At 56.3% G+C, this 16,185-nt stretch overlaps 3 protein-coding genes across 3 annotated transcripts; 1 reads left to right on the forward strand and 2 right to left on the reverse strand.

The window, feature by feature from the left end:
* Positions 1 to 1,137: 1,137 nt before the first annotated feature.
* On the reverse strand, positions 1,138 to 8,691 carry P168DRAFT_305945 (aminophospholipid-translocating P4-type ATPase DNF3; the record flags this gene model as incomplete). Its single annotated transcript, XM_024838973.1, has 11 exons — positions 3,551 to 8,691; positions 2,948 to 2,952; positions 2,878 to 2,906; positions 2,816 to 2,842; positions 2,738 to 2,745; positions 2,572 to 2,596; positions 2,219 to 2,244; positions 1,913 to 2,025; positions 1,802 to 1,820; positions 1,401 to 1,444; positions 1,138 to 1,236 (listed from the first exon to the last, which is right to left on the reverse strand). The coding sequence occupies exons 1-11, from the start codon at positions 8,580 to 8,582 to the stop codon at positions 1,138 to 1,140; spliced, it is 5,427 nt and encodes a 1,808-aa protein (XP_024691278.1). The 5' UTR covers positions 8,583 to 8,691.
* Positions 8,692 to 10,293: 1,602 nt separating this feature from the next.
* Positions 10,294 to 13,506, reverse strand: rfeF (putative transcription factor RfeF). The gene is made up of 6 exons (XM_024833006.1): positions 13,182 to 13,506; positions 12,900 to 13,040; positions 11,053 to 11,917; positions 10,898 to 10,965; positions 10,695 to 10,828; positions 10,294 to 10,462 (listed from the first exon to the last, which is right to left on the reverse strand). The coding sequence occupies exons 1-6, from the start codon at positions 13,374 to 13,376 to the stop codon at positions 10,420 to 10,422; spliced, it is 1,446 nt and encodes a 481-aa protein (XP_024691279.1). The 5' UTR covers positions 13,377 to 13,506; the 3' UTR covers positions 10,294 to 10,419.
* Positions 13,507 to 14,407: 901 nt separating this feature from the next.
* On the forward strand, positions 14,408 to 16,120 carry P168DRAFT_189887 (NAD(P)-binding protein). The gene is made up of 2 exons (XM_024833007.1): positions 14,408 to 14,682; positions 14,741 to 16,120. Coding segments are annotated over exons 1-2 (1,188 nt in total). The 5' UTR covers positions 14,408 to 14,681; the 3' UTR covers positions 15,928 to 16,120.
* The last annotated feature ends 65 nt before the right edge of the window (positions 16,121 to 16,185 follow it).

Raw genomic sequence — 16,185 nt, forward strand, 5'->3', positions numbered from 1 at the left:
GGTCCTCAATCAATAAGCAATCGATTCATCAATCCAGGAACAATCGCAAGCGCATCTGACGAGAGAGCGAGGGCGAGGGGTGGAGATGACGAGGATATATGACCACGAGAGGGGGACGAAGAGCGAAGAGCGCGTAGGCGAGTCGATCGTGAAAGAGTGAAACGATCGACTGGGGAGACAAAAGTCAAATGAATGAAAGTGGAAAAGAAGGAAGATAAACGAATGAAGAAACAAGAAATAAAAGAGTGTGGGAGGAAAGGAAAGTAAAGATGGAAGATGAGAGGAAGAGAGAGAGAGAGAGAGAGAGAGAAGAAGAAGAAGAGAAGAAGAGAAGAGACAGTAAGAGAAGTGAGAATGTCAGAGAGAGAGAGTGGGTGCCTTGGGTGCCTCACTGCCTGGCTGCTCAGGAGGCAATGGGGGTTTCCCAATCGGGTTTAGCGTGTTCTTTTTCTCTTTTTTCGATGATTTTCTTGTTTTTTCCCAAGTCGAACTTGTCACCGTTGTCTCTCTCGTGGGGCTTTCTTTTGCCTCTTGCTGGAATAGTAGAAACAATCAAGAATGCAGAGGGTGATATATATTTATGACTACAGTCTGTTATGCTTCCCGTCATGAATCCTAACCAACTGAATACTAGGGACCATAACAACAATAATCAAATATCATAAAATCAAATAAAATAAACCTCAGAAAAAAAAAAAACAAAGCGAGGAGTATTGGAGGAGTATGGCCCCTGCGTCCCGACGCATCTGATTCTGCTGCCCGATTCCTGCTGGGGAACTGCCTCCTCCAATCATCCCTCGAACAGGTTCAGAGGAAGTCCCTCCCACCAAGGCCACCAGATGCATGTGCATCGTTCGCTCGGAGAAGAGAAGGAGACACTGTCGATCCTCCAATACTGACCTCCATTATTCACCCTCCAATATTCACCCTCCAATATTCAAACCTCCTCACTGGTGGGCAAGTGGGTGGCTAGTGACCAGCATGGTGGCCACCGGCCACTGGTCAACCAGCGGGGGGTTTCCCCCCCTGACAAACCAAACCACCACTCTAGTAACGAACAGAATCGGACAACCGGCTATAAATAACTCCAGAGGTGGTTAGACCGTGCCAAGGGGGGGGGGGGTCCATCATCCATGATTATGAGTAATCGCCAGGTACACGACGTGGGGCAAGACCAGCACTTCCCCCCTTTTGGATGGTCACATCCACATCCACCATCCATATCCACCCTAGCACCTATCCATCCAGTCAGTCAGTCACTTACTCACTCACTCAGTCTAGTCCAGCCCATCCAATCCATGTGGACTGGATCCTCTGCAGACACGACAGGACCCATTAGAAAAAAACACGACGACTGGAGAAATCAACCCGGTAAACCCACCAAACCCAAGGACACGAACCAAACCCAACGTGACCTGGACCGTTCCAACCGGGTGTTTCCGACCTGGACAGACAGGTCAGGTCAGTAAGCGTTCCAACTCCCGACCCAGTCAGTAGGACAGACTCCTAGCTCAGGTACTTTGTACTCTGTACCACCCATCCAAAACAGTAGGGGGTTCCAGATCCATCACAGGAAAGCAGGGAGGTGAGAGCCAAGAAACCTGCAACTGTTTCATGTTGCACCATCACTGCCACCAACATTGTCGAAAGAAAGAAAAAGGGAAAAAGGGAAAAAGGGAAAAAGGGTCTCCCAGGCCTGACCAACCTGGTAGTTAGGTAAGTTAGTCAAAGTAACCAGTTCCAAGGATCAGGATCAAGTATGGAGCCACGAGACTTCAACCAAACCAAACCACCAACACACCAAAGTAGTTATCCCCTAACTGCAACAAGCAAGTAAGGCACACGCTAACCACAACACCACTAGCGTATCTACACCCAGCAGGTTCACCATACTATTAATATCACCACCTACCAAACCATCCCATCCATCCATCCACCACCCAGCATTGAAAACCCGGACGGTAACCGGTCCACCTCCGTGAAGTCCGGTCGGGTCCTGATTTCTCACCGAGCAACATAAAAAATCTGATTGGAGGGTAAGATTCAGGTACCCGCCCCTCTTTTCAGGGCCGGTTGGGTCCTGATAGGCTGGGCTGGCCATGACAGCGTCTGGTGGGGATCGGCACCGGAACCGACCCTGCGCTCAACTCGTGTTGCTGGACTGGGCTTGGGTTGTCGCCACTGTGTATCCGTGCTTGGTTGGTACCCATGTACGTACCTGCCTCGTTCTCCTTACTCATCGAGCTATACGGATGTACATATATGCACGGATATGTAGATATATAGATAGATATGTAGATAAAAAGATTAAAAAAAAAAAAAAAAAAAAAACATGATACAAGATCCAGACCAGCCTCAAGTACTTTTATAATAACGTGCATGCATCCTCCTTAGTATAGAGTGAGGATAGGGTAAGGAAATGAGATATGTAGTATGTACGGAGGGATAGATAGTTTGGTAGATCGCCATTTGATCCCTATCAGTTCGAGGTGGTAGATGGTGGTGGAATGTGTTGGAATCGATTACTTGAGAGTAAGAGAGAGGGAGAGAGGGAGAAGTTGCAGTTCTTACCTAGGTAGGTACCTAGTATTCCTAGCTATTCATGAAATAATCCACAATATATGGAAATATAACCATCCCCAATATGATCGTACGCATTCTCGAACATAACTATAGTTGACTATATCGTCAACGATAACCAAGAGTAAATTAATACAATCTAATATAGTATACCTACCAACTAGCCTAGTATAATATAATAAAGTATCGAGCCCTACCGAGATTAACAACACTAACCCGACTCCCTAGTACCTACATAGTATATCCTCTCCGGACACGGAGACTAGTATATCAGATAGATTAATTCTACCTACCTACGGATACTGGCCTAGTCTATCCTTCCATATCTACTCTGTTGATCAGTACGCTAGGGTGACTGTCTATTTACTATGTCTATGTAACTGTTATATATACATATATTGTGATCTAACTTTTTCGATGGTTATTTGGGTTTACGTGGTAGATATGTGTATATCTCTATCGGTAGATGGTGTGGTAGAGATAGTAGTAAAGCCATTAAACCACATCCAATGATCAAAATAGACAAGATGAATAAGAACAAAATAGTTTATCTAAATTAGACGAACGAATCAGGTATACTAGATGAGATGAAAAAATAAATAAATAAAAATAAGTATACGTACAAGTATATATACACACAAGGAATGACTCCCCAACCCAGGGGTATAATAACCATGACAATAAAAATAAATGCACAAGAATGCACAAGAGAAAGAAGAGGGAAAAAAAGGTCAACGCCATCTCGCTACACACATGCCCCAATGCAATCAATCAATCAATCAATCCGATCCAATCCCACTCCCATATATACATGGGAAAGGAAAAGGAAGACAAAAAGAAGGTACAAAGAAGAAGATACAAAGAAGGGAATCTCGAAGGAATGTCAAAAACGGAGCGAGAAAAAAAAAAAAAAAAAAAAAAAAAAAAGGAAGAAGAGGGTATCACTTCCGAATCGCCCCATACCCCTTACTAAACAACTCGTGAACGTCCACCGACCGGCGTCTCATGCTCGCCCGATCAATAGACATCCTGCTCGCGCCCCCCTGGGCATCAGGCCCGACAGCAGTGGCAGTGGTAGTGGTAGTGGTAGTGCCGTCCGCCTTCTCCATGACGCGCGGCCGCGCCAGCAGTTCCTGAACCTGCTTCTCGCGCGCGATCATCTCCTCCTCCCGGTCGAGTTCGAAGCTTGCCTTTTTAGAGCCGTGGTCCCAGCCCTGCTGGAGTTCCAGGGCAGCGGCTTCTTCAAACCGCCGGCGGATGGCCAGGTCCTGCTCGTATTCCTGGAAGACGTCGACGTCGGTGGGGAAGAGGTTCGCGCGGATGGCGCTGACGGTTATCTCGAAGAGGAGGACGGCGGCGACGGCGAGGAGGAGAACCGTCCAGAAGGCGAGGTCGTGGCCGACGATGAAGAGGAAGTGGCCGGGCACGCGGTAGATGCCGTCGCCGGTCTTGATGTCGTATTGGCGGGCGAGGATCATGTTCCAGACGAACCAGCCGCCGACGGAGATGATGAAGACCACGACGGAGAGCCAGGTTTTGTTGTGCACTTCGAGGACTTGGAGCTTCGTGTTGATTACGATCACGCAGGCGGTGTAGGTTAAGAGGCCGGCGGCGAAGAGGTCGCTGCCTGTGTAGGTTGCGAGCACGTTTTCGAAGAGCCCGAACATGGTGAAGAAGATGATCATTGCTTCGCAGGTTGCCATGAATGTCCAGCCGAGGTAGAGTCGGATGTTGAACCCCCCGTGCTGCTGGCCCTTGGTGTACAGTTCTGGCACCGCGAGGAGCGTAGATGCTGCCAGGTCCTTGGTGAAGATGCCGAGGAAAATGACCGCCAGCGAGGTGAAGAGCGTGTTGAACATACTTAGACTCCAGTTCTCGTACAGACTCGTCCCCGTGTACCCGTTCCAGCGCTGGTACAGCGCCTGCGTCAGGTAAAATAGCATTTCCTTCCAGAACGTGCCCAGCGTGTACTTGCACGCGCGCATGTAGTTCCACCGCCCGTGCACCAGCAGCAGCTTGAGCAGGAACCGGAACTGTCCGATCGAGTAATCCGATATCCGCGACGCTTGCAAGCCCTCCTTGCCCGCGATGCCGATGCCCACGTGCGCCTCCTGGATCATGGCGATGTCGTTGGCGCCGTCGCCGATCGCCAGCGTGATCGAGTCCTTGACCTGCAGCCGGATCGACTGCACCAGCGAGGCCTTCTGCTTGGGGCTGGCGCGACAGCAGATGACCGAGTCGACCAGGATGGCCAGCTGGAAGAACTGCTCCCGCAGCGTCTCGTCCGCGTCGATGGTCGATAGTGTCTGTCCGTCCACCACCACCACCGAGTGCGCCACGCCGCCGTGCCGGATCTCGGCCGTCAGCCGCACGATCGACGCCTCGACCTCGCCTGCCAGCTCGTCGAGCACGACCAGGGTCGAGTACTCCTTGACCAGACGGCACGAGTGGCCCACGTTGATGGCCGTCTCGCGCTTGTCGCCCGTCAACATCCACAGCTTGATGTTGGCGCGTCGCAGCTTGTCGATCGCCTCGGGTACGCCCTTCTGCAGCTTGTCCTCGATCGCCGTAGCGCCGGTCAGCTCGAGCTGCTGCTCCAGCTCGTCGCCGACCTGCTCGATCTTGTCCTGGCGGTCGACCAGGCTGGTGCACGCCTCCCGGTAGGCGGCCTTCCAGCTGTTGTAGGTAGCCTCGTCCAAAAACCGGTGACCGTACAGGAGCGTGCGAAGGCCCTCGGTGGCAAAGTCGTTGAGATGCTGGAAGCACCGCTCGAAGACGGCCGACTCGTCGACGACCAGCGCCTCCTCCACCAGCTCCTCGTCTTCCTCCTCCTCGACCACGCAGCTACCCGCGTCAGACAGCGCCGTCGACTGTCGGCCCAGCTGGGCCGACGGCCGCGGACTGTAATAAGCGGGGTCCCGCCCCTTCGTCGTGAGGCCGCCCTCGGTTTCCCGGTCCCGCAGCCAGACGTCGATGCTGTCTCGGAGGGCCGACACGCGCTGGCCCGAGACGCTCGATCGGCGCTGCGTCATGCTCGGCCGGCTGTAGCTATTCCGGACGCCGCTCTGGCGCTGGCTCTGATACTCGCTGTTGCGCCGCATGACGTGGTTGGCTTCGACCGCCTTGCGCTTGCTCGCGCGTCGCTCGATCTCGGTCGCCTTCTCCTGCGCCAGAGCGGCGCGCTTGAGGCGCTGCATCAGCAGACTATCGGCGCCCTTGCAGAACAGGCAGATGCGCTGGTCCGGCATCCGCACCACCACCGACATGCGTTTCCGCGCGCTGGAGAACTCGATCACGTCCAGGACCTCATACACCTCCTCGCGGGCGGGGGCCGACCCGGCCCCGCCGTCGGGGTACGTCCGCAGGGTGACAGTGTTGGCCTGTCGGTCGCAGACCAGGTACCCGAGCTCCTGTGCGGCCATGACCAGCGCCAGCTCGTCGGGCGACGCTGCCTGGAAGTTGATGGCGCCAGACTCATCCGCCTCGGGGATACACGTGTGGCACAGCGCGACGGCGAGCAGGAACATGCGGGCCTTGCGGGCGAAGACAGTGTAGGGCTTGCGCTGAATGTAGGCAAGCATGTCGGCGGTGCGGTTCGTCGCACCCGGGTCAGGGCGCGGACCAGCGGTGTTGGCGATGGCAACCCCGGAGGGCCGCGACGCGGAGCCAGCGCGGGCGAAGCTCGGCCGCATGGCCTCGGACACGTTGGACTGGCGGGCCATGGACTGACGGGCCTTGGCACCACGCTTTTTATGGACCAGCCGCTCGCGGTCGTCGGACCGGGCAGCCTCCTCTTGGAGGTCGGCGTCGTGGAGCCAAGCGGTACCGGCGACGCTCATCTTGCGGAAGCGCATGGAGTTGTTGGTCAGGGTGCCGGTCTTGTCGGAGAAGACGTAGCTGACCTGGCCGAGCTCCTCGTTGATGGTCGAGGTGCGCGCCTCGATGGGGGTGTCGGTCTCGGGGTCGTACATGTCGATGTCGGCGTTCAGCATGAGCATCTGGGCGACCTTGACGATCTCCATGCTCACGTAGAGGGAGATGGGGATCATTGTGTTGAACATGATGAGGAAGGAGGTGAAGATGGGCCCGTACGACACGGTCGAGTCGGCCAGGTACCACGCCCGCGACTCGACGTCATGTGACCAGTAGCGGTAGGCGATGGTGCAGGCGGCGGCCAGCGCCAGCACGAGAAAGACAATCAGCACGACGACGCGGTTGACCTGGGCCTGGAGCGCGGGGGACTTGATGCGCGGGTTCTTGTTGGCGTTCATGCGGATCTTGCACTCCTCGCCGGTGTAGATGACCATGCCGGTGGCCTCGGGGGTATTGCGCAGGATACTGCCGCGGTAGAGGATCTCGTTGTTGGTCAGCGGCGCCTTCTCCCCGGCGGCGACGACGACGTTGCCGTCGAACTTGTAGAGGTCGAGGTTGGGGTCCTCGACGGCGAAGTGGATGGCGTTGCCGCAGATTCCCTCGACCGAGTCGCAGGCCTTGGCGACCACCTGACACGGCTGCTTGTTCTTAAGGTTGGTCTCACCGTCCAGGGCCATGGTCTCGATGTAGGCGATGCCGTTGGCCTCCTCAGCGTGGAGCAGGACCAGATCGGCGGGCACCGGCTGGTCCCGCATGAGCTTGACGACGTCGCCGACCTTGATGTCCTTCCACTTGACGGGCGTCCAGTCTTGGGCATCGCTGGCGACGGAGACGCTGTCGCGGGCCGACGCCGCCGCCGATTGCGGTGGCATTGTCGACCCGGCACCCGGCCGCAGGACCCAGGCGATCCGGTTGTTCTCCTCGCGGTCGAGGCGGTACCGGCGCCAGTCATCGAACCCTTCCTTCCCCATGGAGATGCCGACGAAGATCAGCAACGGCACCAGGGTGGTGAAGGTTCCCGTGGTACTCAGGCCGGGGATCATCTGCAGGATGGCGACGACGAGGAAGTAGAAGTTGGCCAGCTTGGTGAACTGAGCAAACAGCTGGCGAGGGAAGAAGCTCCACAAGCTGTAGCGGCTGGAACGGATGGCGTTCCCGATGTAGGGCTTCCCGGTGCGCTCGTCCAGCCGGTCCTCGGCGCGCATCGGCTCAAGGTCGATGTGGCGGCCGTCCGCGCTCGGGGGGATGTCCTGGATGCGGAGGATGGTCTTGCGCGCGGTCTCTAGCATCTCGTGGACCCGGACCTTGAACGTCTCAATCGCGGCGGTGCGCTTCCGCAACCGGTCATACGAGAGGGTCATGGAGAGGTGGCGGCCCTCCTTGGGCTCGGAGTAGCAGGTGGTCGAGCCATCGTCCTTGGGGGTGGAGTCGGAGGTCGACGACCGCTGGGCCACGACGACCTCGGACTTCTCCTGCGGGGCCGACGGAGCGGGGAGCGGTGGCTGGACCGCGATGTCCGGCGGTGGCAGCGGGCTGGCCGGTAGGGGTGGGGACGGTGGTTCCTCTGTCTCGGCGACGTCGGCGGACGGGGTGGCCGTGTCGGGCTGCTGTTCGATGTTCTTGGCGAATAGAGTACGCCGCAGGGAATAGCCACGGTTGCGCGACCGCGAGCGGCCGCCGGCGTCGGGGCCCTGGCTCTGGGGCGAGGGGGGCTCCCCGGGGTGGGTGGGGGAGAGGGGGGAGGTAGCCCGCTCGGGGGACCTGCCCGGCGAGTGGGCGCGACTCACGGAGAGGTGGGTATCAACGGTGAGGCCCCTGGAGCCGGGGCGTCGGAGACCGGCGGAGGATCGGCGCGAGTCGTCCGCGACGGGGGGATCGAGGTCGGTGGAAAAGCGCACATGTTGTTGGGAGGCGCGGCGGCCCGAATCGGAGAGGGCTCGCGACGGGGAGAGTGAGGGGCGGGCCTGGGATAGACTGCTGCGCGGGGGGGCTCCTTGTAGGGAGTGACTCCGGGGCAGTGAGGCGGGGCGAGAGTCGACGGAGGCGTCCTCGCTGGGACGGGGGGGATCCCCAGCCGACGGGGCTACCGGGTGGTCGTCATTGTCGGTGGTCTCATCATTTCTGGACATGGCGAGACGGGAAGTCGGAGGGTGGGCGTAGACGGAGGTAGAACCTCTCCTCTGCGCGCCTCTGGTATGTTGTCCCTATTCCAATCGTCCTTCCTCCAAAAATAAACGGTGCCTCGGTACAAAGATATCACCGGGCCAGACGCATCCTTCCGCGTCACGGCAAATCGGGCGGAAGGTGTGTTATTCACGAGGATGTCGACATAGACAGGCGGGGCGCGGGACGTTCACAGCCTCGGCGGGGAGTCGCACAGAGATGCAGCCTCGAGGTCAGAAGGGAAGCGACTGAATTGGCGAGGCTAGGTGAAACGACCGTGGGGGGGGGAAAGGGGAAGGATCGTCCAGGGATGTATTCTTGGGGGAGGGGGAGGGATGAGAGGGAGGGGTGGGATTAACGATAGACAGGATATCACCCAAGGTAGAGAGGTGAGGAGGGAAGAGGGAAGAGGAGAGTAAGAGAGAGAGAGAGAGAGAGAGAAGTAAGAGTGAAACAGCGATAATATGTGAGAAGAGAAGAAAACTGGTCATTTTTGCCTGATTTCGCACTATTTCCGCAGGCGGCCATACCCCGCCAATCACGGGGCTGGTTGTGGGCCGCTTCCGGGACGTTATTTCCTGAGGACCTAGTACTTAGTACCTAGGTCGACTTATATCTGGTAGTTGGTATAGTGGACTGGATCTATATTCTATTCGATTCTAGACTCATTATAGTTACCTAGATAGATAGATAGATGTATGTATACAATAGTACACATGTATAATACTACCTATCGAGACAGGGTGCGAAGTAGACCTGACAGATATAACCCCACATACTCGCCCCTGGATCCAATGGGTCGGTCGCCATGTGGACGTCCACTCCTCGACCCATATACCTGAGGCATCCTCTATACCATAGTTATTTCAATACAACACTACTATAATACTACAATATAACAAGATACTTAGCACAATTCTTTACAATTGCTAAAAGTCTATCCCCCAACACTAAGTACTAAGTATAGAGTAATTCAGACTAAGGCCGAGCAAAACAAGGTAATCACCTGGCCAAGTCCCCATTTTTCCACCAGACCCACCTCGTTTCCCTTTGGTTACCCTGTCGGTTCCACTTGCTGCCATGTCGAGACCGAGGGAGAGTTGTCTGGAACGGTTCGCAAATAGGATAAAAATAAGGTACAGTAAAATAAGGTACAAAAATAAAATAAAATAAAATATTATTCGCCTCCACTTCATGTCTACCCACGCCCACGAGGTCATTCTTCCTCTATACTCGGTTATTCTCAATCAACGCAAATAGTCCATGTTGAATACTCAACAATATATATTCCGTACGATATACTCCGTATACTCATATTATATACTATACTATACTCACACTATACATATACATGCATACTATACTATCAATCGTATCATGTCAATCAATTCCACATATCGTCCGAGACAACCCAAGGACTCGCCTAGGAACGTGGCGCACCGGATGGTTGGGTCCAGGTGGCGACCCGTTCATGAACCCCCTCCCCCGCCGTACCTCATGCTACGTGCCATGGTCCTGAAAATTGGATATACCAAAATAACCTCATACTAATAATCATTAACAATGTTCATTTTCTACGGGTACATGCCCATTTCACCAGCCAATACCGTGCCCGGAGCGAGGAACAAGGATGAAACGACCGTCGACGCGTAGTGAATAACAATAAAGCAAAGGAGAGAAAAAAATAAGGGAAAGAGAAAGATAAGGAACAGAAAAGGAAAAGAACAATAAGACTAAAACTAAAAATCATAATGGGTACAGTCCGATATCAATCTTCTTCATCGCACCTAATCCCCTCTCATTTCATCCGGCAGACCCCCTAGTACCGCGGGGGCGGCGGGGGGGCCTGTCCGTACGCTCCCGGTGGCGGGTAACCGCGGGGCCCACCGGCCGGCGGTCCGTATCCCGATGGGCTGGGCTGCGGCGGGGGCGCCCCGTAGCCGCCGTAGGACTGGCCGTACTGGGCAGGGGGCTGGCCATAGCCGGGCCCGGGGCCGTAGGGACCGGGGGCGCCGTAGCTCGGGGTGGGGGACGGGCTGGGATATCCCGGTTGGCTGTAGGCAGGGGCAGCCGGGGGCGCTTGGCTGTAGCCGCCATACTGGCCAGGAGCAGGGCCGGGCGGGGCGCCCACTGCCCCCCCGGCACGACCGCTCGCCTTCTCGTCCTTCGTGTCATACGAGGTGTCGATGGCCCCAAGCATCAATTTAGCACACTGCAACGGTTAGTCAAGGACCCTCAAACCACCGTCCACGGTGGGAGAGAAGATCTAGGGGAGACGCACCCATAGCTCACGGGTCAGATACACTGGGGGGTTGGCGCGCGACATCTCGTCCTGCTCCACCTCAAAGTCTGCAACTGTTAGCCTCGGCCTTCCAAGGGTCCTGCGGGGAAGAGAGGAGGAAGACGAAGGAAGAAGAGGGGGAGGGGGTTAATTACTTGAAGTGCAGTCGATCAGTCCGCCAATCTTCGGGTCTTCGTCCAGGCTCCCCAGGAAGTCACGGGCCTTGGCATCGTTGCCGACCTGGGAGAACTGGAAGGCGACCGTGCCACGTCCCAGGGGCGTGCGGGCCACCTCGTCCGTCGCGGAGCGGATGGAATTGGCCACCGAGTCGAGGGGCTCACCCGCTGGCTGACCGTCGGTGATGGTGATGACCAGGACGGGTTTCTGCAGACGACCCGCGCGCGCCGGCCCCACGACCATCGGGTCGAGGACCTTCTGCTTCAGGCCGGTGCCCAAGGGCGTCAAGCCGGAGAAGCGAACGCGGCCGACTAGACGGTGGACGTCGTCGACGCTGCGGATACCATCCCCGAGCTCCATGGAGTTCATGAACCGCACGGAGATGCCGTCCTCGTCGAACGTGGCGGCTGCCGTGGCGATGATGCCGATGATCTGCTTCAGCTGCTCCTTCCGCACGCCATTCTCTTCGAACTCGATGGATCCACTGTCATCCACGTACAGGATGACGTCGTAGAGGGAGAGCTTGATAATATCAGTGGCCACCTCGGTGGGCACACGCCACTCGTGCACCAGACGGCTGATTTTGGCTGGGGCCTCGGTGGCCAGCCCTTGGACGAGTTGATCCAGACGGGCCGGGGGGTAGAAGGGTTGCAGGTTGTTCTCCTGGATCGTTGCCAGCAAGAGCTGTCGGTAGGCGCCGAGTTGCTGCTCTGTCGCGCGCGGTGCCGGGGGCATCCCGCCGGGAGGTCCATAAGGCGCTCCCTGCGGTCCCGGGGCTCCCGGCTGCGGAGGACGAACGGCACCACTGGGATACGGGGAGTTCTGCGGGGGGTGCGAAGGTGCCTGGGGGGGGGATTATTGTCAGTTGCTTGCCCCCTCAAATGCGTGCCAAGGGAGAGAACGATGGGCAATGAGGCATGGAAAAGAAGTTAAAAAAAGATGGAAGACAAGATCGAGGAACATGAGGGAAGCCTTATACATGTGACGACTGGGGTGGATATTGCGGTCCTGGCGCTCCGTAGGGGGAGTGAGGGGAAGGAGGGGGAGGTGGGCGCCCGTAGCCCTGCGGGGGTTGACCGTACGGAGTTGCGCCGTACGGAGCGGGAGGTCCAGTCGGGAGAGTCGCCGGTCCATAGGGTGATGGAGGGTATGGGCTGGTGGACGGCGGCGGAGGCTGGGGCGTGCCTCCATACGGCGAAGGGTAGGGCGACGCGGACGTGGGTTTATTAGGAGGCACGGAGGGAGGGGGATAGGCCTGGTACTGCTGCGGGGGCGGCGAGGAGGGATACGGCGACTGAGACGATCCCGGGCGCCCCGGCTGCAGCGGCGACGGATATTCCGGTCGGGTATAATAAGGCCTCGACATGGCGGGATGGATGATGGATGGTGTAGCGTTTGACCGAGCGGTTATCCGGGGGGAAGGTTTGTTGGGGTCTCGGACGGCAAGAGGGGCAGGTCCCAGGGTCGCGGGGGGCCTTGGGTCTTTCCACGGAGGGTGATGGACCAAGAGGAAATTCCAAGGGGAAGAATAACCACAAAATAAACGGGTGGAAGGTGATGATGAAGAAACAAGAAAGAGGGATGAAAAAAGAAACCCAAAAGAGATGGTCAGCTTACCGAGCCAGGAGGAGCGGGGGAACCTGGATAAGCCTGATACTGCGGTTGCTTTTGCCAGACGGCGTGAGTCAAAATCCGGAAAGAGAAAAAGGGCCGAGAAGAAAGAAAAAGAAAGGAAAGGAAAAAGGAATAAGGAAAACAAGAAAGAAAAAAAGTGGGAGACAAGAAAAAAACGAGAGATGATGATTCGGGGATTTCGACAACTTACAGGGCTGTTGTATCCACCGGAGCCACCAGGCTGCAATGATGCTGGAGGTCCGCCCGTGTATCCGGTTGGAGGAGCTCCGCTGTAACCGGATGGATTGGCACTCATTGTGGGAGGTTGACTATTGGCGATCTTGGAGGCAAACTGTAGTCCAGGAATGATGATGAGTATGCAGGTTGCAGGTTGCAGGTAGTATGCAGGCCGGGATGATGATGATGCCACAATTCAGCTTGGGAGGAGGGGCAAGCGCGGGGCAATAAAAGGAGAGAAAAGAACAAGACTTACTCCCATGGTTGGCAGGTGGGTTGAGTGGAAAAGAGGTTGCCTAAAGTGACTCGAGTGAGGAAAGTAAGGAGATGGAGGAAGGAGAAAGGAGAAAGATGAGATGTTGATCCGAAGGCAAGAGAAGAAATGGAAGAGAAGAAGAGGAAGGTGGGCTGATGACTGCCTGAGGTACTTATCATCATCGTCAACAAACATTCAGCCTTGGGAAGCCTCAGGCCCGGGCCTCATGCGTCATCGGGTTGATTCTGGTGGATCAGCAGTTTGATATGGACCAACGAATGGTCCCTGCTGTTTATAAATAACCATGCTTCTCCACTTCCTGTCCAGTACCTGTACTTCTACTACGAGAACCTACCTAGTAAATAGTACTTACCAGGTACTTACGAGATATTCCGTCAGATCCAGATAGCCACAGGTGGAGTGAGTGGCGCAGTTCGCCTGATCCACCAGGCACCAACCAGTACATCATACAGAATATGGATGCGCAAGGCTGAACGTGTCCTTTGATCTATCGTCCTGGTGGGAATATACTAACTGTAAATTTGTCAAACCACTCTGATGAACTATACCAGCGTACCTAATGGACTAGGATCTGTTTCTCTCCAATATCAAATCCAGAGTGGCTTCCTCAGGCATCTAAGATCCGATGAGCAGCTGAGTCATCCTCCCCACCTGATCCGCCATTACCCGATTGGGTTAAGCCGATCGGCCTGATCGATCGATCTTTCTCTCTACTACGAAGTACGGATACTTCTCTCCTTCCTTCCTGGCTAACCGTCCATCCGTCGGATCCCTCTGGCTCGTACTTTGGTTCTCCTGGGTAGAACAGCCGCTGGTTGGAATGGACCTGCTGCTCTCGCCTCGTGGAACGGAATTACCGTTTTGGTGTGACGACAGACGTCTCATGGAGGGCGACGATCCCAACGTCGTGATAGAGACCACGTATGACATTGAAAACTCGTGAAGCCAGATGACTATGATCCGGAGGGTCAAAATGGATTTCCACGGTTCCTATAAAGCTCTTGGTGGTGGAAATCAGTCATCAGGGCATCAGGTCCGCCATGTCGGGCATTCCATCGGATCGCTGGTGGCCGCTGACATCACGCCCCTACCTAAACAGACATCATCATGCCAGCATGGGCACCACGGCTCCGGAGCCTAAAATTATTCGTATGGGTGGGCAGGAACATGGCCAGCTCTTCCCCTTCCCGTTCAGTCACTCTTTCCCCACCCGATCAGCCTTGCTCCACGGTGTTCCAAAAGGCATCTGTGGATTCTAGCACTCGGATTCCCCTTCCATATTGGCCAGAACCTCTCATTAGTTCAATCAATCCCTTGCGCCCTCCACCCACACTTACCCCTTGGTTGAGAAGGACTCGGCCTCATTGACGTTCTTCCTGGCCATTGATTATCGAAGCGAATCTCTCTCCATCCCACGGTACAGGCTTGACAAACCGTAGAATAGGAGATCCATGTCCGAACACGATCAACACGATCAACAGTGAGTCCCATGCCGATCCACCCCAGATATACTCCCCCCAGACTAACGGTAGGAAGAGTGAAAATGGTCCAGAAGATCCTCCGTGTCGGTATCCTCACCGCGGGCCCTGGAGCGCAAGTGATCCAGACCATCTACCTCCCCGTATTGCGCGACCTGAAGAACTCCTTCCAGGCCACCGTGATCTACTCCGACCCCCCGGCCCCGCCTAAGAACGGCACGTCCAACGGCCATGACGAGACCCTGCGGATCGCTCGGACGCCCGACGAAGTCGTCCGGTCCAGCGACGTCGACCTCGTCTTCAACTTCATGCCTACCGAGTTCCACGAGTTCTACACTGTGGCCGCCCTGGCGGCGGGAAAGCATGTCATGCTGGAAGCTCCGATCAGCTTGGGTATCATGAGCGCGAAACGCATCATTCTCGCCGAGCGGCAGGCGCCCAACGGCGCCAAGGTCTTTGTCGCCTCGGTGCGTCGCTACGCGCCGTGCGTCGATGTCTTCCGTCAGGAAGTCGCCAGCATAGACCGCATATACTATGCGCGCTGTCGCAACATCGCCGGCCCGCACGCAGCGCACAGCGTCACCGCTCCACAGGAGCAGTGGCCGGCGATCATCCCCACGCGGCCCTCGCTACCGGTCACTGGAGCAGACCGCGAGCAACCCCAGGGCGAGCAGCTCCTCAACAACCTGTTGCAGGAGACCTTCGCGGGGCAAGACCTCAGCCCGGCGCGCATCTCCCTCTGCCAGTTTCTCGCGTCCCTTGGCTGCTACGATCTGGGCCTCATGCGTGACGCGCTGGGCTACCCCGACGCGGTCTCCAGCATCTCCGTCAACGCGCCCTTCTACTCCGCCGTCTTCCACTACGGCGACGACACCCTCGACGCCCACCCCTACACCCTTTTGTACGAGACCGGCACGGACTCCGTCCCGCGCCGCGACGCTCACCTCGCCGTCTACGGCCGCTCCAAGACCGTCACGATCCACTACGACCTGCCCTACGTGCCGGGCCAGCCCGTCCGCGTCGTCGTCGAAACGGCCGACGCCCACGGCACCCTCCACACCCAGGAGACTGTCTCCCGCTGGGAAGACGCCTACCGAGCCGAGCTGGAGGCCCTGCACGCATACCTCGTCGCCGGCACCAAGCCACGCACCACCACGGCCGACGCCATCCAGGACCTGAGACTGTTCCAGACCATCTTCGACCAGTACGATCGACAGTGTGGCACGGTGCGAACCCCGTTGGGCTGATCTCTCTCTCTATCCCTCTCTTTTCTTTTCCCTTTTTTACACTTAATTCTTTGTTTTCATCTGCTCGCATATTTGGCACGCACAACTGGGCTAGATTGGACGCCTTTTTTTTTTATCTAGTAATCCTTAGGATAGTTATGTAACGCATTTATGGAATCGTTTCCTTCGGGATCAGATCGTCCTACGTATCGAATAACTGAAGCATCATATCCATTGGTGTGCGCCTCGAGTTTTATTCGTGCATGAAGTACGCGTAGG

Source organism: Aspergillus campestris, assembly GCF_002847485.1.
Source record: "Aspergillus campestris IBT 28561 chromosome Unknown P168scaffold_9, whole genome shotgun sequence".
NCBI lineage: Eukaryota > Fungi > Ascomycota > Eurotiomycetes > Eurotiales > Aspergillaceae > Aspergillus > Aspergillus campestris.